This window comes from Bison bison, unplaced genomic scaffold, assembly GCF_000754665.1.
Source record: "Bison bison bison isolate TAMUID 2011002044 unplaced genomic scaffold, Bison_UMD1.0 scf7180017864506, whole genome shotgun sequence".
Classification (NCBI taxonomy): Eukaryota; Metazoa; Chordata; class Mammalia; order Artiodactyla; family Bovidae; genus Bison; species Bison bison.
In genome coordinates this window covers 2591303-2615915 of record NW_011495063.1, presented here as the reverse complement: position 1 = coordinate 2615915, position 24613 = coordinate 2591303, and the positions used below count along the sequence as shown (strand labels likewise).

The window sequence follows — 24613 nt, the reverse complement described above, 5'->3', positions numbered from 1 at the left end:
TATATCTGCCAAATAAAGGGTAAATTACTTTTGCAGGAGAAACGTGAGAGCACAGAAGTGCAGCCTGCCTCTGCAGGTGCTGACGCAGCCAGGAGTCATCCGGTCCTGCTGGTCACTGTTCTGTGCTGCAGCTACCCTGGCCCTGTTGTCAGTGGCTCAGCCTCCTTTCCAGGGCTAACTGGATGGCAGAGCCCACAATTTATGTGGCTAAGGACGTGCGTCACATCTGTCAACTTTTGCTCATTCTCTTTACGTGTCACGTTTTTTAACTTTTGCTCATTCACTTATATCATGGCATAAATTATTACATCACATATTAGCAGCCCATGAACAACCAACTGGGGACTCTAATACTTAATCAGAATTAATGACCTGATCAGAAATAAACTCTAGTTACTGAATTTTACTAGGTATAAGGGAAAGTGAAAGCATTAGTCGCTCAGTCATGTCTGACTCTTCGACCCCACGGTCTGTAGCCTGATAGGCTCCTCTGTCCATGGAATTCTCCAGGCAAGAATACTGGAGCGGGTAGCCATTCCCTTCTCCAGGGGGTCGAACGTGGATCTCTTGCATTGCAGGCAGATTCTTTACCATCTGAACCACCAGGAAGGCCCCAAGGCAACTACTAATGAATGTCATGCACTTTTCTCAATTTGTTATCAAAAATACAATGCCCCTTTAATGTCTACCAAAATTACAATCCATTTGTCCTACAATCTTGCAATCTCATTTCTGGGAATATATCCCACAGATGTAATTACAAACAAATAAAATGACTTATGCAACATTGTCACTGCTCTGTTATCTGTGACAGTAATAGACTGGAAACAAGCCAAGTATCCGCATACAGGCAACTGGTATGGAAAGACCAGGATATACTGTCAGGCAGAACAAGTGCAGATCAGCATGTCTAGAGTGCTACCTGCTGACATGCGGGTGGAAGCAGTGAGGGAAGAATAAATAGAATCCTATTCGCTTGTTTTCACAGAAAGAAACACTGGAACGATGCTCAAGACAGTGGTGACCCATAGAAGGCAAATCTGGGGAAAGGAGGTGGACAAAGCTGTGGATGCGAGTGAGATGCCATAATGGCTGTTACATCTTTTTCGTCATTTTGATTTCTGCAAAGTGTGAAAACAGTACCCATTCAGAAAACCAAATTATGTTTAAAATTAAACAATACAGTGACTTTAAGAACTGCCTTGCTGTCTCTTATACCTTTATTTTGTACTCTGATGCATACACACACACACACACACAGTTAAACAAGGTAATCTAGCACCAATCTAATCATTATACACACAAACAGAAACACCTGGGTATACAATCAGGTAAGCATGGGCTTATACTTCCTTGCTTCTCAGAAAAGAAATGCAAAAGGTTAAAGCCTGGAAAGAAAATTCATGAGTCACGTATTTTAGCTGACTATCTTTGGGTCCTACTTCTTTTGGTTATTATATTTTGCATCTCAACACAGAGAGGAAGGAAATCAGCTACTGGAGCAGCATCAATTCCCTCAGACTTGGAGTGAATTGCTTCTCTCTTCAAACAGGTGACCCTAGAACTCAATTTCCCAACAGTGGCCTCTCTAAGTAAAGACAAAGGAATGAAAACAAATAAGGAGGTTCCATGGTCAAAAGGAGATGCTGAGCTCCCACACACATTTATGGACATTTTCTCACTCATTTGAAACAGTGGACCGCGTGCAAGGTTGCCTCATTTCCTCCCACCCTGCAACTCTCGTCCTTCCGATCCCAGACATAGTAAAAAAACAACACAAAAAGGTTATTAACATTTACCGTGCCTTATACTACGTACCAGACACTTCACATACAGAAAATGCTCTCACTTATTTTTCAAGTGGGATAAGTAACATCATTCCAGTTTTACAGGAGCAAAAATAGATTCTGAGACGTTAAACGATGTGCCCAGGGTCCCGGTGCCTTTAAATGACAGTCTTTCTGCTCCTGAAATCCAAGGTCTTTGCAATGTCATTTCCCTACTGTAAGAAACTGGCTCAGTGGATGGGCCTTTTTGCCGTGTCATATTACTATTGTTTGTTAAGATTCTTAAAAAAACAAACAAAACTCCAAAATCCAAAAAAGGACATTTTCAAAGACACACAAAAGTTAAAAAAAGAAAAAGAGAGAGAGAATGTATAATACACCTCCCCCGTAACCATCATCTGATTTCAACAATCATCACCAATGGCCAATCCTGCTCAACCTAAACTCCCCTCACCACAGCCCTAGCCCCCTTCACTGAAATTTTTCTGAGCATCATATCATCCAGATACTTCAACAGTTTCCTAAAAGATAAAGACTCCTGCTGACATATAAAAACGTGTGCAATACCACTATCACAACTTAAAAAATGCAATACCAATTCCTTAGTAGCAAGTACTCAGTGTTCATATTTCCCCAAATGCGTGTGTGTGTGTTTCTTACATATCTCCTATTGGATTGGTTTTCAAGATGCAGCCCATGGATACTGTGGATCCCTAAGATTCCTTAAGAGGTCTGCAAAGTCAAAATTATTTTCATAACAATATGAAAGCAATACTTGCCTTTTAAAATTATGCTGATATTTGCACTGATGGTACAAAAGCAATGTGCTTCCCTTGCGGCTCAACTGGTAAAGAATCCACCGGAACGCAGGAGATTTGGGTTTGATCCCTGGGCTGGGAAGATCCCCTGGATAAGGGAAATAGCCACTCCAGTATTCTGGCCTGGAGAATTCCATGGACTGTATAGTCCATGGGGTCGCACAGAGTCAGACACGACTGAGTTACTTTCACTTTCACAAAAGCAATGAAAGGAAGAACTGCTGGTGTCTTGGTGTGACTCGGGACTCAGGGAACCCAGCTTGCCAGTCATCACAGTGTTCTTCACCACCAAAGACTACAGTAGAGAAGAATGCCAGTTTCACTTGAGAACGCCCTTAATAAAGCAGTGAACATTATCAGTTGTATTAAACGCGGACCCTTGAGTACACGTCCTCCTAATACTCCGTGTAAAGAACAGGAAGTACACAAGAAGCACTTCTGCAGACTGGAGTCTGATGTGGGTCTTGAGGCAAAACATCGGTGACTATTTTGAGTTTTAAGCTGAACTAGGTGAACTAGATTTTGTCATCAAATCTCATTTTTAATTAAAAGAATGACTGGCAGACAAATCATGATTATTCAGATTTGAGTATTCTGACCATTTTTGCAAAAATAAATGAAGTGAGCCTGTCATTTCGAGGAGAAACAACCCAATGATTGCTGCCATTGCTGCCAAAGATAAAAGCTGAGCTTTCCAGCAAGAGTCAGGTTTCTAGAAAATGTTTACCTGCCACCATGAGCATGACAGCTTCCAAATACCTTTGTGATACGACTGGCAGTGATTTTAAAGGATGCATTTTTTTTTGTATGTTATAATGAAATGGGTCAAATTCTAGAATAAGAAGATTCTTCTAAATGCAAGATGGATCATGGAGCTTAACACATCAGAGTAAGGGAAGTTCAGATTCTATATCGCCACTGACATGGCTATAATCTGACTTTCAGATTCCTTATGGCTATTAATCTCCAGGAAGCCATCACTTACAAAATTTTGGTGTAGTATCAACAATGAATATCTACAGTTATCCAAAAAGAGTATTAAAATACTTTCCTCTTTTCCAAGTGTGTACCTGAGACCTCACTTTTTTCGCACAGTTACACCAAAACCCCACAAACACACGGAACTGACTCCATTAAGCAGATGTGAGGGTCTGTTTTCTATTAGGCCAAACACTGAAGAGATTTGCAAAATGTGAAACAATACCACTCTTCTCACTGATTTATTACTCTTTTTCACTAATTTATTTTTGTTTTGAAAAATATAGTTGTGTTTCATAAACATGTTATTTATGTTAGCATATAATAGGTTTATTATTATTTTTAAGAGAATTTACTATTTTTTCAATTTCTCAGTTTTAATTTCTAATAATGAATAGAGACATATATATTATAATTTATATATAATATAAAAGAGATATAACCCAGAGAAACAAAAGCTGTTTGAGATTCTCAGTAACTTTTAGGAGTATAACAGGGTCTTGAGACCCAAAAGTTTGATAATTGCTGTTTTGTTGGAACTGACAATTACACTTTGAGGTGAGTAATAAATCTCCATCCAGAGATAATCAGTGAGTCCAGTTTCTTACTTGGTTAGTATATACTGACACTGACTTTAAGTTCTCTCATTACTTTCAACGGTAACCAACCCAACTAACAAGGTCATGCTTTCTACTCTCCGGAGACCATTCCAACAGACAAGTGGCATGGCAGACAAGTCCATGCCTCCGAGTCTTCCTGGACTAATACAGCATTCTTTGTCCTCATGAGCTCTTTCTTTTCCCCCTAGAAAGACAACACTTTTATTGTTACCTATTTAATTTTTATTGGGAGCACAGTTGCTTTACTATGTTGTGTTAGTTTCCACTGTATAGTAAAGCCAAGCAGTTATATGTACAACATATCCCCTCTTTTGGGGGGATTTCCTTCCCATTTAGGGATTTCCAGGTGGCTCAGACAGTCAAGAATCTGCCTGCGATGCAAGAGACCCAGGTTCCATCTCTGGGTTGGGACAATCCTCTGGAGAAGGAAATGGCAATCCACTCCAGTACTCTTGCCTGGAGAATCCCATGGACAGAGGAGCCTGCCAGGCCACAGTCTGTGGGGTCGCAAAGAGTGGGGCACGACTGAGCGACCAACCGTTCACTTCACTTAGGTCACCACAGAGCACTGAGTAGGGTTCTCTCAGCTACACAGTAGGTTCTCACTGACAACATTTTTACTGACTGGCTGACATACTTCTTTAATACTTTTCCCTTATATTTTGGGGCGATACAATTTTTCATTACTGTTTTATACAAGTTTGTATTTTTTTGAGCATTAAAAATTATGTATGCTTTCTTCTCTCTCAAGTGTACTTGTCAGGTATTAACAGTCACTCTCACTTTCATTGACTAGTGTTCAAATCATAATTTTCTCATCCTTTTACCTTTAACGTCTCTATGGAGATATAGTTCACATAACATACAATTTACTTATTTGAAGTGCACAGCTGAGTGGTTATCTGCAGATCCACAAATATGTGCAACTGTCACCACAGTCTTTTTTTATTTTTTTTGGCCATATATCATGGGGCTTGTGGGATTTTCAGTTCCCCAATCAGGGACTGAACCCAGCTGCAGCAGTGAAAGCCCAAAATCCTAATCACCAGGCCACCAGGAAACTCCCTACCACAGTCAATTTTAGAAAATCTTCACCGTCTCAAGAAGAAAGCCTGTACCCTGGAACTCTCGCCTCCTGCCCACCAACTCCTGCTACTGCTAAACCACCAGTCCTAAACCACTACTAAGCTGCTTTCTGCTCCTATAGATTTCCCTAGTCTGGACACTTGATATGATTGGAATCTTCTAATACGTGGTCTTCTGTGACTGCCTTCCACTCAGCATAATATTTTAAAGGTTCATTCACATGGCACCATGTATCGGTAATTTGATTCCTTTTTACTAGCAAGTAAGATTCCACTGCGTGAGTGTCACCTTTGTTCATTCGACAGCTGATGGACAGCTGCACTGTCTTCACCTTTTGTCCATAATGAACAATGCTATAAACATTTGTTTATAAGTTTTTGTATGGGCAGATGCTTTCATCTCTCTTGGGTGTGTAGATATGTGTGTGTATGCAAATGCAACCACTGGCTCACACGACAACTCTGTATTTATTTGAGAAATGGCCAGTTTCCCACCTTGTCTGTACAGTTTCACAATCCCAGCAATGAGGGTTCCAATTTCTCCACAGCCTTGCCAACACTTACTATCCGACTCTGATTCCAGCTATCCCAGGCATGAAGAGGTATCTGACACGGTATTTTTTTGGCTGCACTGGGTCTCCACTGAGGCGCACGGGGGCTTCTCTAGTTGGGGTGCAAGGGCTTAGCCGCCCCAAGGCACATGGGATTTTAGTACCCTGACCAGGGATTGAACCCACGTCTCCTACATTGGAAGGTGGATTCTTAACCACCGGACCATATCACGGAAGCCCCTGACATGGTTTTTGATCTGTGTTTTTCCAATGACTAATGATGTCAAGCATCTTTTCATGTACTTATTGGCTATTTGTATATCTTCCTTGAAGAAATGCCTATTCAAATCCTCTGCCATTTAAAAACTGATTTTAAATGCCAGAGAGGGTGTGGAGAAAAGGGAGCCTTCCTACACTATTAGTAGAAATTTAAATTGGTACAGCCACTATGGAAAACAGTATGGAGGTTCCTTAAATAGAGTTACCATGTGATCCAGCAATCCTACTCCTGGGTATGTATCTGGAGAAAACTCTAATTCAAAAAATTAGACACACCTCTACATTCACAGTGGCACAATTTACAAGAGCCAAGACATGGAAGTCAACCTAAATGTCCACTGACAGATGAATGGGTAAAGAAGATACAGTACATACATACAATGGAATACTATCCAGCCATAACAAAGAATGAAATAATGTCATTTGCAGCAACATCCATGTAGAAATTATCATACTAAGTAAGTCAGACTTACTTAGACAAATATCATACGATAAAGACAAATATCATAGAGGAGAAAGACAAATATGATATGATAACACAGATGCAATCTAAAACATTATACAAATGAATTTATTTATAAAACATAAACAGACTCACAGACATAGAAAACAAACTTACTGTTATGGGAGTTTGGCATTACCAGGTCCAAGTTACTACACATAAGACAGATAAACAAGGCCCTACTGCACAGTAGAAGGAACTATATTCAATATTCTTAAAATAAACTATAATGGAAAAAAATATGAAAAAGAATATATGTACAACTGAATCATTTTGTTATACACCAGAAACTGTATAGAACACTGTAAATAAACTGTATTTAAAACAATTTTTAAAAAAAACTGGATTATTTGCATTGTTAAGTTCTCTATATATTCTGATACCACACTGTCACCAGACACATGAATTGTTTACATCGTCTCCCATTCTGGGGGCTGTCTTCTCACTTTCCGGATAATGTTTGGTAAGCCTAATAGCTTTCATAACTTTGACAAAGTGCAGTTTAACCTAATTTTTCTTTTGTTTCTTAGGCTTTTAGTGTCACAATTAAAAAACTACTGCCAGATCCAAGGTCATGAAGCTTTAAAATTATGCTTTCTTCTAAAAGTTTTCTATCTTTTAGCTCTTAACATTTAGGTCTTTAATCCACTGAGTTAATTTTTGTATACGGTATGAGGTAGAGGTATCAGGAACTCTTAAAAGTCTATTAATTTTTATACTGTTCTAGGTTAGTAACATTTTATCCCAATTAAGGACAATGAAATGAATAGAGGAAGTAACAGGCCCTAAGTTTATGAATGAGTCAGGAACTAGGAAGGAATTACTTTTAAACGCCTTTCAGGCTAACACCTGATGACACCTCTTTTCTACAGGCCCTCGGGCGTAGGGGCAAAAAGCAATGGCGATGACTGACTTTTAACGGAGTTAAGAGTTATATTTTTTTCAAAGGTGCACTTAATCTACTAAGCTTTAAAACATGCTTTGGCTACTCTATTATATCCAAATATATCTTAACTGAATCCTAATTCTTAAACATTTTTAAAACAAAGCAAGACAAGAAGGCCCTTATATCATTCAGGAACTGATTTCCAGCTCAATTTGACAAAACATGACTCTCTCTCTCTCTCTCTCTCTCTATGAATGAATGAATGAATGAATGACTGCCTTTAAAAGAAACATTAAAAACTGGCATGGCTTCATCCACAAAAGAAGAACTAACTTGAATCTTTCTGAGGTTCTCTAAAAGACATGGATGCCAGGGAACACAGCTTTTATAGTAGTGAGCATACTACTACTATAGAAAAAGTAAATTTAAAACAGCAATAATGGGACAGTGGCCTCACTTTATATATATAAAGGCTTCAACAACAACATTATCATCATTGCCACTCCCATCCCCACACTGATATGGGGTTAAGGTAACTACCCTAATCAGGTCCATGGACAGACATTTTGGAGAAGAGCTAAATGTTACACAAATCTACAAACCAGAAACGAACATCCTGATTGCATTTAGCACGCGTGTCCTGTTTTAGGGAAGATCAAATACCAAGCATACAGAGTACTCACAGGAGACAGTTTCTGGATGAGGTCATGGGCAACATGGACGAGGTTCTTGTCTTCATGGAGACACTTCTGAAATTTTTTGCTCTCCTCATCTTCTAGAAGATCAAAATCTATGGCCGCATCCAGTAAGGCCTGAATCAGCCCCTTCCAGGATTTCAGGGCTGGGACCTGGGGCGCAACCGCAGCACTGATGCCTGTTCCAATCACCAGCACGAGCTCCCGAGGCTTCTTAGTTTTCAGGCTTGGGAGCAGCTTCCTGAAAGGGTCAAACAAATGAGATGCCTGGGAACACCCTGCAGACACGAGGCGCAGAGCAAGGCTATATTAAGCCACCGTTTCAGCTCCACTCTTGCAGCCGCAAAGGTGACAAGCACGGGTCTAACGCCTTTACAAAGCAGACTGAGCAAAAAGACCAGAGTACATGCCAGCGTTTGCTGAAAACCAGAGTAAAAATCCTACTGTGGGAACCCTAAAGAGCCTGATGAGACCAATCTTCTCTTTCGTAATCCTCACAACCTAAGAAAACCCACTAATATTAGGAAAAGGTCTGATTATCACAGCTCAGCAGAGTTCTGATAACTAAACTATATTTTAAATCAACATACATTTCAAAAAGACATGTTTGATTTGGACTCGAGAGAGAAAAGAACCCTCTCCAACATGAAATTCCTACCATTGAGAAATGTAAAACAGGAGACAAAAGAAAAGCCAATACAAACCTAAGCCCCAAATTTGAGAACGTTAAGATGAAAATGGGCATGACTAAAGTGAAGCATGAGACAGTCAAATATGGGAACAAATTTGCCTTTGGTTTTGTTCTAGACAACCTCAGGCAAAAAATGAAATAGTAGCAAACAGAATTCTGAAAACACAAGAGCCTTACAGACCTAAATAAAGAAATAACTATTCAACGGACGTGACGCAAGGTGGAAAACATTCCTTTCTTCCCGTGATAAGCACTGCGTTCAATCCTGACTTCTGTGTGAGACAGCAAGGGTGCGAGTTTTTGAGTTTTGTTTCTCCACGCCCCTTCATCCTGAAACTGTATTATTAATAAAACCTGTTTGAAATATGTTTATGCACTTTAGTTTTTGCTGATGGCATGTGTTTTCTTAAGAAATTACCCTTCTCAGCCTTTTGTCCAAATAATGAAATGAACAGAAAAAGGATCTGTATGCTGGCATTAACGCAAGAAAGGAGCAGGGCTTTTAGCCTTGAGAAACCTGGTTTTGAAACCTGGTTTTCTACCTCTAGAACTGCCTTCCCTACTCCCAACTTGATGAAAAACTTATCCAGCACCACACACAGTGGAGTCCTTGACTGCAAAAGCTTTGTCTGTTGGGGAAGACGGATAATGCAGGCTAGAAGCAAACAATGAAAAGTGCGCTTCGGTTCAAGGGGATCAAGGAAGTGAAGCAGACACAAACATATACTTAAGAAAATTTCTAGAAGGATTTACAAGAACTGTACAGAGTAGTTAACTCTGGGGATTGGGGAGAACAGGACTTTTGCTTTGAACTTGAATGTGCTGTACTATTTGAATTCTTTACCTCAGACATTACAGATTTGAGGTATGATTTTTCCATATTTAAGATTTCCGGTTACAAAGGGAAAATGTAACAGTTGTTTCATTTTCAGCTCTTCCTAAAACACTAAATAACAGTAATTTTAAAAGAAGGCATACGTTCATAAACAGTCAAATAGGAGAAGATAACGGAAATAGGAAAAGTAGACAAACTAGGTCAACAGAGCTTAGGAGCTGCCAAGAACCGAGCCCCTGGGTAGAAGCTTGGGCATTAGAAGCTTGGGGATGTTCAGGTAGAACATAAGAAGGCAGAGGGTCAATTCACTGCAAGGCTGTGTCAGATGCGGTCAGAACACTAGGAAGGGACGCCTATCTTCTAGGGAGGTTTGACCAGAGGCTTCTGCATCTGAGAACATACAGCCCAGCTTGGCGAGGTGCCTGTGTAAATTCTGTACAAGAAATATGAGATTTTCCCTTGCCCTCCCCTCCTAAAAGAAGACTCCCAGGCGTGGGCAGTCAACCTCAGACCTGTACCTCAACCCCACTGGGTCAGGAGACAGGAGGAGTCCCCTTTGGGGAAAAATGATCCACATGAGAGAAAAGACCCACAGAGGCCTGCCAGTGACCAAGCCCCTCACCACAGAGTCTCCAATTGGCTTTTTTTTTTTTTCCCAATTGGCTTTTTAGTGTTTTCTCTTAAACAGGAGCAGAAAAATAAGGGTCGCCTTACCTTGAACAAACTCCCAGCATGTGAGTTACATCCAAACAAGCCAGCAGATAGAGAGGAACTTGGGGAAAACAAGGGAAAACACAGGAAGGAGAAGAAAAACTGAAAAGGAAACGGACATTCTCACAAAGGTTTTTTTAAAAAATGGCATCTGTGAAACAGAACAGGATGTTATAAAAAAGAAAAAAAAAAGTGGGCAAACAAAAAGGTTTCTTAGAAATTAAAACTATAACAGAAATAAAAATTCATAAGGTGGGAGATACAACTGAGAAAATCTTTGAGAAAGCAGACTGATGAAAACAAAAGTGACAGAAAACTATAAGAAAATTAGAGCCTTATCCAGAAGGTCCAGCGTCTAAATACCCAGAATTCTATCAAGACAGAAAACAGAAAAGAACTGCAAAGGAAATTATCAAATAAGTAACACAGGAAAACGTTTCCAATGTGAAATCACCAGCAGTCTGCTTAATAGAGCTACCTGATATCCAGACTCACATGAAGATACAGTGCTGTTAAATTTCAGACTACTGAGGAAAAAAACAACCATCCTTATGAGCGTCTAATGAGAAAAGAAAAAGAGGTCATATGTTACAAAGGACTGGGAATTAGATCAGAGTGGCTATTTTGGCAGGAATACTTAGATGTTAGCAGAGGATGGACAACGATCTCACAACTCTAAGGAAAATGATTTTGTATCTCAAGTTTTCTACTCAGCCAGATCGTCAAATCAATGTGAAGAGTACAGTTAGACATTGTCAAATGTCTCCCCAAACTTTTTCCCTCTGAAGTCTTACTAAAGAAGCTGATGAGACATTTTTCAGCAAAATGAAGGTGTACGCTGAAAAGGACGATCCAGGAAACAGAGGATCCAACGCAGGAGAGACGTGAAAGGAATGCTCAGGGTGACGGGAAAGGAAATGGCAGAGAGCTGCAAGGCGGCAGGCCAGGAACCAACTGCCAGAGGGAAGAGTCCACAGAACCATGCTAAGCTAGCACGTCCCTGGCGTGGGCCAGTGGATTAGGAGGTCTACTCTCTGTCACAGTCTGAGTTTCAATTAACAGGCTCAAAGAAAACAAAGCAAGCCAAAAAAACGGACACTCTTAACAAACAGGAAGAGAAAAACGGACAAGAAAAGTAATCATCACATATTACGCTCAGCTATGAACACTATTTATACAGTCATACGATGTAAATATCAAACCGAAAATTGTGATATAAAACATACGAGGACGTTGTGGGGAGAGTCTGTAATGTATGTGTGTGTTGTGGGGAGAGGCTTTGAGGGGGGTGTGTGTGTGTGTGTGTGCGCGTGTGTGTGTTGTGGGAGAGGCTTTGGGGTGTGTGTGTGTGGGTGTGTGTGTGTGGGTGTGTGTGTGTGTGTTGGGAGCTATGAGGGGAGGATTCATGATAGCAAACCTAATCCTTACTTTCCACAATTTGAAATAGGTAAAACCAAAAACTAAAAAAAAAAAAAAAAACCAGCAGTAAACACAAGAGTACTAAAAATCTGGAAGCAAACATCAGAAGAAACAGACAAAGCTGAAAGTGATTAGCTCCAAGGAGGGCTGAGGCACTACAGCCCTTGAAGAACTGACTTAAAATCATATACGTTTCTGACCTTGATAAAAATAAAAATTAAATGCAAAATAAAAAGTCTGACTTTTCCATGAAGGCCAGTGTTTTCTTTTTTTCTTTTTGAAGGCCAGTATTAATTAGTGAAGCCAACTGGGATGTAGGGCAAGTTTATTCTTTTTCATCAGCTACCACCAATGGTGATTTGCTCTGCTCCTCAGACTTCTTTCGCTTGTTTACCTGGGCTTCTTGGTGGGGGGTGCGCCATCACTGAAGAATCCCAAAATCTTGTCTATATCCGAGGCCTGGCTCCCTGTGGAAGCCATCCAGTTTCTAAAATAGATTAAACACCATGGACCACAATTAGATGTGTAAAGTACATTATTCAAAAGAGCACATGCATTAAATAGTTTTAAAAGCTATACATCCTGAAAGCGATTTAGAGGTATAACTGGCTTAACAGAAACTCATTAATCAATGAGTGTCCCAAACTTCTGGGATTAAATTCATCCAAAAGAAAGTGACCTTGAAATTAGGGTTTTGAAGCTCTGTTCTGTTAGCTGACATACATAGCTAAACACATGTTCTGAAGGCTCCCCCTCCCTCCCCGACCCTGCTTCAAAAGCAAACAGAGCAGAACCAAACCGTCGCCAACTCATGCCAGTTGGCCACCACTTTGCAGAGCCAAGAAATACCTGCTATTCTACCTTGAGACAGGTCTGGGGAAGACTTACGGGAAAACCCATGGGTGACTGTGCTACACATCCCCATATTATTAATATCCTTTACTATCACCTAAAGAAATCACTGGATCCAGAACAGGATAATCAATACTAATTTGCTGACTGCTGGACATTCCTTGTCTCTGAACAACTGGTTCCTCACGCCGGGGAAGCACGACTCTCAATCTAAGCATATGCTTACTCTCTTTCCTTAACAATGGTTCTATAAACATCTGTAATCTGGACAAAGTACACTCACATAAAAAATTGAGAAAGACGACTTGAGAAAGATCAAAGTAAAATATAGAGGGAAGTTACTTAATGTTTATTAAATCAAGTCCAATGATTAATTCAGCTACTAAATCAGAGTTTTAACAAACTCTGTAATAATGCTTATCACGTGCCAAACACGATTTACAAACATGAACTCATGTTATCCCCATTATCTTATGAAGTACTACTATCGCCCCATTTTAGTGATGGGAAAATTGAGGCACAGGAAGCTCAACATGTGCTTGTTCAGTCACTAAGTTGTGTCTGACTCTCGGTACCATAATTCAAACCAAGGCGGTCTGCCTCCCAAGTCCGCGCTCTTAGCTGCGCTATTATAATCTAAAAACATTGTCCAAGTATTATCTTCTCATCTCCCCCCACCCCATTTTTAATACGCAGTTCAAAACCATCAAAGAAGGGAGCTCCCACATTCTAGAAATCTAAAAACTAAATCCCACGTTCAGATTTAGTTGAAGTAATGGTGATGCCGAAGGCTATGGCAGCCCACTCCAGTACTCTTGCCTGGAAAATCCCATGGATGGAGGAGCCTGGTAGGCTACAGTCCATGGGGTCGCTAAGAGTCAGCCACGACTGAGTGACTTCACTTTCACTCTTCATTTTCATGCACTGGAAAAGGAAATGGCAACCGACTCCAGTGTTCTTGCCTGGAGAATCCCAGGGATGGGGGAGCCTGGTGGGCTGCCGTCTATGGGGTCGCACAGAGTCGGACACGACTGAAGTGACTTAGCAGCCGCAGCAGAGCTGCTACATGACTCGTGCTCTGCTGATACAGTTAAAGCAGTCAGTTAAATTTAGGAGCTGAAGGAAATCATTTTTTTCTGGTGATAAGCATTACATATTACAAACCTCCCAGCAGTACCAACTAACCAGAACCCCAGATCAGTCCCATCATTTTCCCCTGGAAAATGTACTTGTTTTGCTGGATTCTCTTCTGACAGATGGTCAATTCTTGGTGTTGACACCTGAATACTAAGCTTTTCCATTTTTTTTCTTTATAGAGTCAACTATTCCAAAGGTCCCTTCCATATACATAATTTATGAGAATTAAATATGGCCAACAGCTCTTGACAAGTTGTTACTGGAATGTTCTGGGTCCTTTTACTTAGGAACTAAATGCAAAGTAATTCAATATGCCCATATTATATTTGATCACATACTCATTCTGTCTTCTAACATTTTTTCTTCAGTCTGAAAGATGTCTCATATGATACAGTATTACATGTACATCCCAGTGATATCTAAGCATAAGCCATATCTTATTCCTTCTAGAGTGCAATTTCAGAAAAAATAACTCTAGTTTAGCATTTATCCTAAACAATGTGCAGCTACTGCTATAGAACTTCTGATTGTGAAAATCTTGCACAGAATTCCTAACATGCATCAACTAGTTCACACATTAATTTCTTTGAGTGATCGCCACTGGAGTTTTCATTTCAGTGGGACTTAGCAGAGGTGGGGAAAAGCTTTTCTGCCATAAGAAAACAAAGGCCGGTGTCTTCATTACTCCAATTACTGCCAAGCTACTGAAAAATCCTTCAAGGCCAACAGAGTTCAACAAAATAAAAGATGCTCATCAAATGCCAAGACAAGTAACCTTATTAACAAAAATTTTAAGGCCTAAATCCTCATATCAGATAGGATACTTTTACTTCGAAATATGTCAGCTTGGCAAGAAATAGGATGCTCATATCTGGTGGATGAAAAAGTGAAAAATTGAGGCCAGTGTTCTAGGAAAAATCCAGTAAGAGATATGGAAAAAGGAAAAAAGAAAAAGAATTGGCTATATGAATGAAATTAAGATTACCGAAGATAGCAGTTATAGATTTGAAAACATGAAAGAATTCCAGAAGTCCCTGCTTTCACAGCATTTTGGTTCTAGAAAGATGGCAAAATATGGCTTCTTTTTCCACAGAGGGATGACAGTGGGGCCTTGCACCTGCTCTCCTCATGCTGATCTGGGGGTCTCCATCTGCTTCTAGTGTGTGGTCTTCCGCTCTAACAAACCACTGACATGCACAATGAACTCAGAATAACACATTTTCAGATACAAATGGATGGAATAAATAAAAGAAAAGTTCTAATCATGACATTTTTGCCTAGATACAAAAGATGTACAAGTGACTAGCTAGGGAAGGAGGTCCTTGCTTGGTCTAAAAGATCAGTTATATTTGTAGCAAGCTTTACCCTTTGCTGTTTAAAAGTATCAACAAACAGAACTGTGACTGGAATAGACTGGCTCATTTCTCCAGCATAAACACAGAAAAGGGTTAACTGTTTTCTAAGGGAAAAGATAGTCATCCTCTGATTTGGGAGAAACCAAGCCCCTCTGATTGTGGCTTTTGGACTAATTCTAACACATCTGTTTTTCTGGAAACTATGGGAGAGGAAGGAAGGAAGGAAGAGACAGGCAGTGTAAGGTACTACAAGAGGGCATCCAACAAGCTTGCGGGCAATTAACAGTTCACTGACACAGGTTAAGGCAGTGATGAATTCAGTTCTATCGGAGACTGCAGCCTATCCTATCTGTTTTGTATAGAATGAAGTTGCCATTCTCATCCTTCTCATTCACACACAAAAATGGAACTGATATATAAGAACTGTACGTGGTCAGTCTTATGGACTCTGTGGGAGAGGGAGAGGGTGGGGAGGTTTGGGAGAATGGCATTGAAACATGTATAATATCATGTATGAAACGAATCGCCAGTCCAGGTTCGATGCATGATACTGGATGCTTGGGGCTGGAGCACTGGGACGACCCAAAGGGAGGGTATGGGGAGGGAGGAGGGTTCAGGATGGGGAGCACGGGTATACCTGTGGCGGATTCATTTCGATATTTGGCAAAACTAATACAATATTGTAAAGTTTAAAAATAAAATAAAATTAAAAAAAAAAAAGAACTGTACGTGGAATCTATACAGATGGCATAGAGGAACCTACTTTCAGGGCAGGAAGAGAGACAGAGATGCAGACAGAGAGAGAGGACATGTGGACATGGGAGGTGGCGGGAGATGAAGTGGGAGATTGGAACTGACACACATACCTGACTCGGATTAAAGCAGGGAGCTAGTGGGAGCCCTCTGCATAGCGCAGGGAGCTCAGCTCTGTGCTCTGCGACCACCTAGAGGGGTGGGGGGCGGGTGCTGGGAGGGAGGTGCAGGATGGAGAGGACATATGTACACACAAGGCTGATTCACAGTGTCACAGAGCAGATACTAACATGATGTTGTAAAGCAACATACCCCAATTTTATATACATATATATACATGAACTGTATTTAGCTGTGCCTCGCTGTGATTCCTCTGTGTGCACCAGTCTTCCTCTACCTCTGGTTAACTTACTTTGTTCCTACTTTTATCCCTAAATTGCATGTGACCAACACCCTCTCCCTTCTGTCAGATGAGACCTGTATCACACTCATTTCCTGGAAATTTGCTTTAATACAGTCACTGATAAAATGCCAGATTCATACTACTTATTCTTGGGATTTCACCAGTAAACAATGACCCAGCAATGAAAAATGTGAGAGTGAACTCATAAGATACAGGATTTCTGGGAAGACTTTCGGGATTGAGAGGTATAATCACAAATTCTAGAAAGCCTTTAAACTCAAATCCCAAAATAAACTACACTGATATTCCGGGCTCAAGAGCTCAGATGTTGTTTTTATCAGTTATTTTCGATTATAAAACCAAAGTAACACAGCATGTAGAGGGAACAAAACTGTTTCAAGAAGGAGTAATGGAACATCCGAATTAAAATCTGATTTGAAGCAGAAGCTGGTGATGGATGCCGATGGTTTTACTGTGCAAAGGATGATAACTGATAGATTCCTTCTACGTCACTGCTTTCCCTCCTGTGAAGTTTCTGAGAAGGTACATGCTGAAAACAATGACACATGATGCTAAACAAGGAGGTTTTAAAAATATTCAATGAAAAAATCTTCCACATCCAAGTAGTATGACCGTGCAAATTTATCACAAATGACCTAGGCAATTCATTAAAAATGAGAGTAAATAAATCTTCAAGGGTAAGACTGGACACTTTAGCCAGTCCTTAAAAACTGACATCGTCCTCCTAATAAGGCAGGTGAATTATGAATGACCGTGCCCTCAACTGCTTCCTTCTCACGAGAACAAAAGGACAGCGAACAGATGCAGATTCCTTCAAGTCCGGGTAGCCAACAAGCTGTCACCATTATAGAGGATCTCTCTCGGAGTTGGAAATTTGACAAGTCTTAAAGGGAAGACTTTCCTGTCATGACTTAAACACCACTGATTTTGAAAAAAAAAAAAAAATTTAAGTTGCATTTTGACATACAGCTTGGCAAATGTTACAATTAAAAACCTCAAGTGTAGCTGGATGTTAACAGTGATTAAGTGAAGTGTCAACACCAGGTTAGACATCTCAGAGGTCCCCATATTGTGGCCATGTAACCCAAACCCAATCTCAAACCAAACCGAGGACAGAATATAAGAAAGATAAACAAAGTAGACCTGTCTTTGCATGGTGTCTTAAACTGATAGAATGCATTAAAAAATTGGGGTCTTATGTTTAAAACTCAATTCTCAAAATATCCAATCAAGAGAGATTTAGGACTAAGCTTGCTCTGAGTGCATTCAATCTTTTTATCTTGTCATTCAACAAATCAAACGTCTACAAAACATTCGCTCTTGAACTTCCCACTCAGGATGGCAGTGCAACTGGAGGCCTAAAGAGGTCATGGCATTTCCTTTTAAAGAAAAAGAGGGTGGGCAATTACATCTGGGGGTGATGCACAGAGTTCTATTTTTTAAAAAGGGAAAAAAGGCCTTGCCAATTTTTTAAGGCCCCTTCTAACTCTCAGTTATGCTAACCTGGATCACTTTCCTTTTTTACTGAGAGATGAACATAGAATGTTTTGCTTCAGAAAGTCAAAGACCTGTGCGTCTTAGCATTTTCTTTAGTGATCATACCTCGGCTTCAACCTCATAGGAAACTGAGCCAGAAACAATGAACAGCAATTTTGCAGAAAGGACTCAAGTACGAAACAACCATGACAAATGGGGAAAGGAATCAGTAAGAAAAAAGTTTAAGAAACCACAAAAGGATACTCTGAAAAATAAAATTCAGAAACAGGAGAAAAGATCAGTCCTGTCTTCCCAGGTAAGCCAGTGGTAAAGAACCCGCCTGCCAATACAGGAGACATAAGAACTCAGGTTCAATCCCTGGGTCGGGAAGATTCCCTGGAGGAGGGTATGGCAACCTACTCCAGGATACTCGCCTGGAGAATCCCATGGACAGAGGCCTGGCGGGCCACAGTCCATGAGGTTGCAAAGAGTCTGACACGACTGAGAGACTTAGCACACACACATAGCTGGAACACCTCAAGTATCTCACTGGATAAACTAAGGCTGCTTCTTTACAATTAGTACCATGCATCCGAAACAAAAGTGATACGGAATATACACACCAATATAATACACTTGATACGCGTGTGACTTTGACAATATTCTACTGTATCAGTCATTGATTAGGACTGGAAAGGAACAGAACCCTGTGCCTAAACCCCTGCCCCCACCTACCCAAGGACAAAAGTGCCTGCCTACTGTTTGTAGAGAAGCTGAAGTCTCCCATGCCTCAATGAGTCACAAAGGAGCAGGCTCAGGCAGCTTGAGATTAGGACAATAGAGCCATAGATGCAGTGTGGGCTGCACATTCCTGAGGTCTTGTACAAACCAGACTGCAGCTGTGCCGTAAACGGCTCCATCTTGAGCAGTACTGAGTCTATGGCGAACAGCTCCAAGGAATGACCTTAAGAAAATGGGATTAACCCCACTGCTCATCAGCTTGTTCTGCTTGTTTATGTAAATAGGCAACAGTACCATCACCAACAGACCCACGTGGACATCTTCTGCTCTAAGGATACGGCACTGCATGTCAGCAGAAGTCAGACCTTCACCCATGATCCCACAGAAATAGAAGGATGTTCTCACAGGTGGGGATACGGAAGCAGCTTTTGGCAGGAGAGAGCTCTCTGCAGGAGGCCCCTCTTAGATCAGGCATCCCCATTCTCTACTCATCTCTGGCCCCAGCACACCTTTCAAATCTTCTGACCACAGAACACCTTGCCTAATCCTGATCTCTTGGATCTTTTTGTAGATCAAAGGAGTAGAAATTAAGAATAAGTAACTAACAGATGACTAGATCTCCTCCCAAGCTTCTCCTTCAGCTTTCCCAGGAACACACTGTGAACAGGACAGCATCTGAAGAAAAACCACAGCAATTCCTTGGTTGTTCAGTGGTTAGGATTTGGTGCTTTCACTGCGGCGGCCCAGGTTCAATCCCTGGCCAGGGAACCAAGATCCTTCAAGCTGCAGAGCCGGAGGTGGGGTGGGGTGGGGTGGGGGAGACAAGACTGCACACAGTAGGAGGAGGGTTCTGCATCTCTATCTCAAGGATTAACCGAGATGAGTTCCTTTTTCCCTTTAAAAGCTTTCATGGCCAAGCAGAATCCTGGGAGACAGTTTTTGGAGGGACACTGAGCCTACCATATCTGCATATTGCCAGCGTTCTGATTAGCAGTAATTTTCCTTTCCACCAACATCTGTCTCTCAAGTACTGATTTCTGAGCAGCCAGCAGCCGGACCTGGCTGGGGAACAGGCCCTTATACAAGCAGTGTACCTGATTTAGGCTGCCAACTTAAGAAACACAAGGAAAATCTCACTGAGTTAAAGAACAGAAAACATAGATCACCAAATAAAAATGATAAAAGAATCTGGAGCTACTGAGCTTGAAAGAAAGAAGGGAGGCAACCAAATCTGCTCTAAAGTCCCCTCAGACTTGGCCCAATCTTCACCTCCATCACCGCCCCTCTCTGAGACAAGTGCGCCTTTGCCAATCTCTGCTATGAAACAAAGCCTTTGGCTTTTGAAATCTATTCATTGGAAGGGTAAATTTTCACCTTTTACGAAATGCTAGTTCATATGAGCTTGTGATCCAACATCAGTTTCTTATTTGAAGAAAAAGAGATTCTTTTGTTTGCTTAGCTGCCCTATGAAATGAATTTAAGAAACTTTTGTGTTACTTAGGAATTACCTAATTCAAGTTAAGACATGAGTTGGGGTATTTATAGATTACCACCTGCAGAGCGTTCACAGGATGAAAACTCTTTCCCTAATTTACTCATTTATTTTGGCATATGAACTTTTTGAATTTGACTGAGAAGCCTGTTCCTAAAAGGCAGAGGAACTCCCTCCCTCCTTCTAAACCTGCAGGTTTCTCCACTCTTCCGCAAACAGGCCTGGAGCACTCTGGCCTGGGGCCTTTCTTTGTGTGGACTGTTCCTTTTCCTGGATCTGCTCACCCCCATCCCCCATCGGTACATGTTTCCAATCCTTTGCTCCACTCAGACCTTCTCAATGATGCTACCCTGATCACTGTATTTAAAGCTGCAGCCTCCTCACTCCCTGCACCAGCTGCTCTACAATTTCATAGCATGTACTACCCCCAGCACACTAATTATATTTATTAGTAGTATAATAAAGATACTAATTATGCTTATTAATTGCCATCCACCTCCTCCCACTGGAATACAAACCCCTCAAAGGGCAGGGATCTCAGTTTAGTTCACAAGCATCCTCAGATCCCAGACCAGTGCCTGGCACAGGGCGGGTGAGCAAATACTTCCTGAATGAACTAACTGAAATGTAAGATGTTGCTCATGATCACAATTACAAGAAAGAAATTTATTGTGCAACAGACAAAGCATTTCCAATTAAAAGAAACATCCTATTACTGCTTTTAAGGCAGTCAGGACCATAAAAGGCTGACTTCTTTTTAAAATGGAACAAGTGGGAAAAGACAAATTCCTGTGGAAATTGTGTGCACGGTAAATCAACATTCAGACTATATCGCTTTTCAGATACACTAACAGAACAGGGGTTGAAGGGAATCTGATTCCAGCAGGCAAAAGGATTTCAGACCTCAAGTTTTAAGAACGCTCTCCAACACTAACTGAACATTTTTAGATATATATCATCTTATTTTTATAACTCAAGTTTCTGATATCTAAGATGTAAACTGATTATTTCTTTGGCTGTGCTGAGTCTTAGCTGTGGCATGTGAGATCTAGTTCCCTGACCAGGGGTTGAACCCAGGTCCCCTGCATTGAGCTTGCAGAATCGTAACCACTGGACCACCAGTGAAGTGCCTAAACTGATTTTTAAGGGTGGATTCTTAATGCAAGAACTCTTTCTGGTAAACAACTCAAAGAAGTCAGTATTTAGGGCTAAAAATATCTGTTTCTTTGTGAACTTCCCCAGTGGACCAGTGGTTGGGAGTCCACCTTGCAATGCAGGGGGTGCAGGTTGGATCCCTAGTTGGGGAGTTGAACCCACATGTCGCAACTAAGACCCCACGTGCTGCAACTGAGACCTGACACAGCCACATAAATAATAAAAGAAAATTCTAAAAAAAAAATCACTTACTTTTATTTACTATATTAAATCTAAATTATTTTACAAATAGAGAAGAAAGGCTTTTGTAGCAGCAGAACGGATTTCAAAATACAAACTGGATTAAGTCATGGCTCAGAAATCACTCAATGGCTTCTCTGTATTTAATATGAAACACCTCATCCTGCCGGAAAGACCTGGCCTGGCCTGGCCTCTGCAGTCTTCTCGACAACCTCCCTTCCAGCCCCCTGCCCTATCCACACGGGACACATCAGCCACGCCCCCAGCTCACACAGTCTCCCCTTAGAAGGGCAGGTGCTCTTTGTCCTCGGTGAGCACCTCTGCCCCCCGCCGTCCCATCGCTGAAGCCTCCCCTTCCCATGGAGGCCTCGTTTACATGTCAGCACCTTATTCACCTTTCAAAACACCTGCCCTCAGCTCAGTTTCTGTCATACAGTAAGTGTTTACACAGTGGAGTAAATATTTAAATATTTGCTGAATGAATGAGTGTGTACGCACCAGGAGTTAATTCAAAGTCTAAGAGATCAACTGATACTTTTAATTTTATGAGCTGTAAAAAAAATACACACAAAAAAACCCCAGGGTGACTAGGTAAAGTGTGGTACTGCTTCTTTCACGCCAAATTCACTCTGTGAGGGACATGCGTCACTCAGCTGTTTCAGGGTATGCTCACTCCCGCATATGAACATGCTTACCTGCCCTGCAGGAGTCGTCGTTACCTTTCAGTTTTCTTTTTCCCAATTACATGAAAAAAACACAAAGATTACACAGTAGCTCTACAAAAAGTCTATAGATTGTTTTATAAAATAAAGTTACATGCAGAGAATTCTTAGTCCACTGAGGTTTCCCTCTGGCCTGGGCCACATATATTCTGTATATGCTGGCAGTTTAAATTGACAGTTATTGTATTAATTACAAGGTGTTGAATTTTCATGTTAATACCTGTTAAATGCTAAATGCCAGGCACTGCACTGAAACTAATACAATTATTACAGCATCCAGTTCACCTCCAACGAACTCTATGCAGCATTTACAGTGAGCCAGGCATGGTTTTCTGCACTTTGGGAATGTTCACTCCTCTATGAAGGAGACACCACCATCACCCTTACATGTCACAGATGTCGCAGATAACAGAGACATTAAATAGCTTGCTAGTACTCACATGGCAGTTACACAGTAGACAAGGGACGCTGACTGCAGAGTCAATGTTGTGGAGACACAAGTCAATACTGTCTCACCAAAGATGACTAACATCATGCCCTTAAGGGCCATACCTTTGAGAAGTCTCCACCTTTAGGGGAAGTGGAGCTGTGAACGTATATATATATGTATATATATACACAAGAGAAGACTCTACACATGAACATCACCAGATGGTCAACACCAAAATCAGATTGATTATATTCTTCATAGCCAAAGATGGAGAAGCTCTATACAGTAAGCAAAAACAAGACCAGGCACTGACTGTGGCTCAGATCATGAACTCCTTATTGCCAAATTTAGACTTAAATTGAAGAAAGTAGGGAAAACCACTAGACCATTCAGGTATGACCTAAATCAAATCCCTTGTCATTATACAGTGGAAGTGACAAATAGATAAGGGACTAGATCTGATAGACAGAGTGCCTGATGAACCATGGAGGGAGGTTCGTGACATTGTACAGGAGACAGGGATCAAGACCATCCCCATGGAAAAGAAATGTAAAAAACCAAATGGCTGTCTGAGGAGGCCTTACAAATAGCTGTGAAAAGAAGACAATCGAAAAGCAAAGGAGAAAAGGAAAGATATTCCCATTAGAATGCAGAGTTCCAAAGAACAGCAAGGAGAAGTAAGAAAGCCTTCCTCAGCGATCAATGCAAAGAAATAGAGGAAAACAACAGAATGAGAAAGACTAGAGATCTCTTCAAGAAAATTAGAGATACCAAAGGAACATTTCATGCAAAGATGGGCTCGATAAAGGACAGAAATGGTATGGACCTAACAGAAGCAGAAGAATACACAGAAGAACTGTACAAAAAAGATATTCACGACCCAGATAATAACGATGGTGTGATCACTCACCTAGAGTCACATTCTGGAATGTGAAGTCAAGTGGGCCTTAGAAAGCATCACTACGAACAAAGCTAGTGGAGGTGATGGAATTCCAGTTGAGCTATTTCAAATCCTGAAAGATGATGCTGTGAAAGTGCTGCACTCAATATGCCAGCAAATTTGGAAAACTCAGCAGCGGCCACAGGACTGGAAAAGTCAGTTTTCATTCCAATCCCAAAGAAAGGCAATGCCAAAGAATGTTCAAACTACTGCACAATTGCACTCATCTCACACGCTAGTAAAGTAATGCTCAAAATTCTCCAAGACAGGCTTTAGCAATATATCAACCGCGAACTTCCTGATGTTCAAGCTGGTTTTAGAAAAGGCAGAGGAACCAGAGATCAAATTGCCAACATCCGCTGGATCATGGAAAAAGCAAGAGAGTTCCAGAAAAACATCTATTTCTGCTTTATTGACTATGCCAAAGCCTTTGACTGTGTGGATCACAATAAACTGTGGAAAATTCTCAAAGAGATGAAAATACCAGACCACCTCACCGGCCTCTTGAGAAACCTGTATGCAGGTCAGGAAGCAACAGTTAGAACTGGACATGGAACAACAGACTGATTCCAAATAGGAAAAGGAGTTCGTCAAGGCTGTATACTGTCACCCTGTTTATTTAACTTATATGCAGAGTACATCACGAGAAACGCTGGACTGGAAGAGACACAAACTGGAATCAAGATTGCCGAGAGAAATATCAATAACCTCAGATATGCAGATGACACCACTCTTATGGCAGAAAGTGAAGAGGAACTCAAAAGCCTCTTGGTGAAAGTGAAAGTGGAGAGTGAAAAAGTTGGCTTAAAGATCAACATTCAGAAAACGAAGATCATGGCATCCGGTCCCATCACTTTATGGGAAATAGATGGGGAAACAGTGGAAACAGTGTCAGACTTTATTTTTCTGGGCTCCAAAATCACTACAGATGGTTACTGCAGCCATGAAATTAAAAGACACTTACTCCTTGGAAGGAAAGTTATGACCAACCTAGATAGCATATTCAAAAGCAGAGACATTACTTTGCCAACAAAGGTTC

The 24613-nt window shown here is 41.0% G+C and overlaps 1 protein-coding gene across 2 annotated transcripts in view; it reads right to left on the bottom strand.

Moving 5' to 3' along the window:
* FAM118B (family with sequence similarity 118, member B) overlaps positions 1-24613 on the bottom strand; it is a 49479-nt gene that overhangs the window by 12348 nt on the left and 12518 nt on the right. For both annotated transcript variants that reach the window (XM_010829486.1, XM_010829485.1), the window contains exons 2-3: positions 12252-12344; positions 8190-8442 (exon numbers count right to left, since the gene is read on the bottom strand). In XM_010829486.1, the coding sequence (XP_010827788.1) occupies positions 8190-8442; positions 12252-12337 (339 nt within the window). In that variant the 5' untranslated portion in view covers positions 12338-12344. The remainder of the gene's footprint in view (positions 1-8189; positions 8443-12251; positions 12345-24613) is intronic.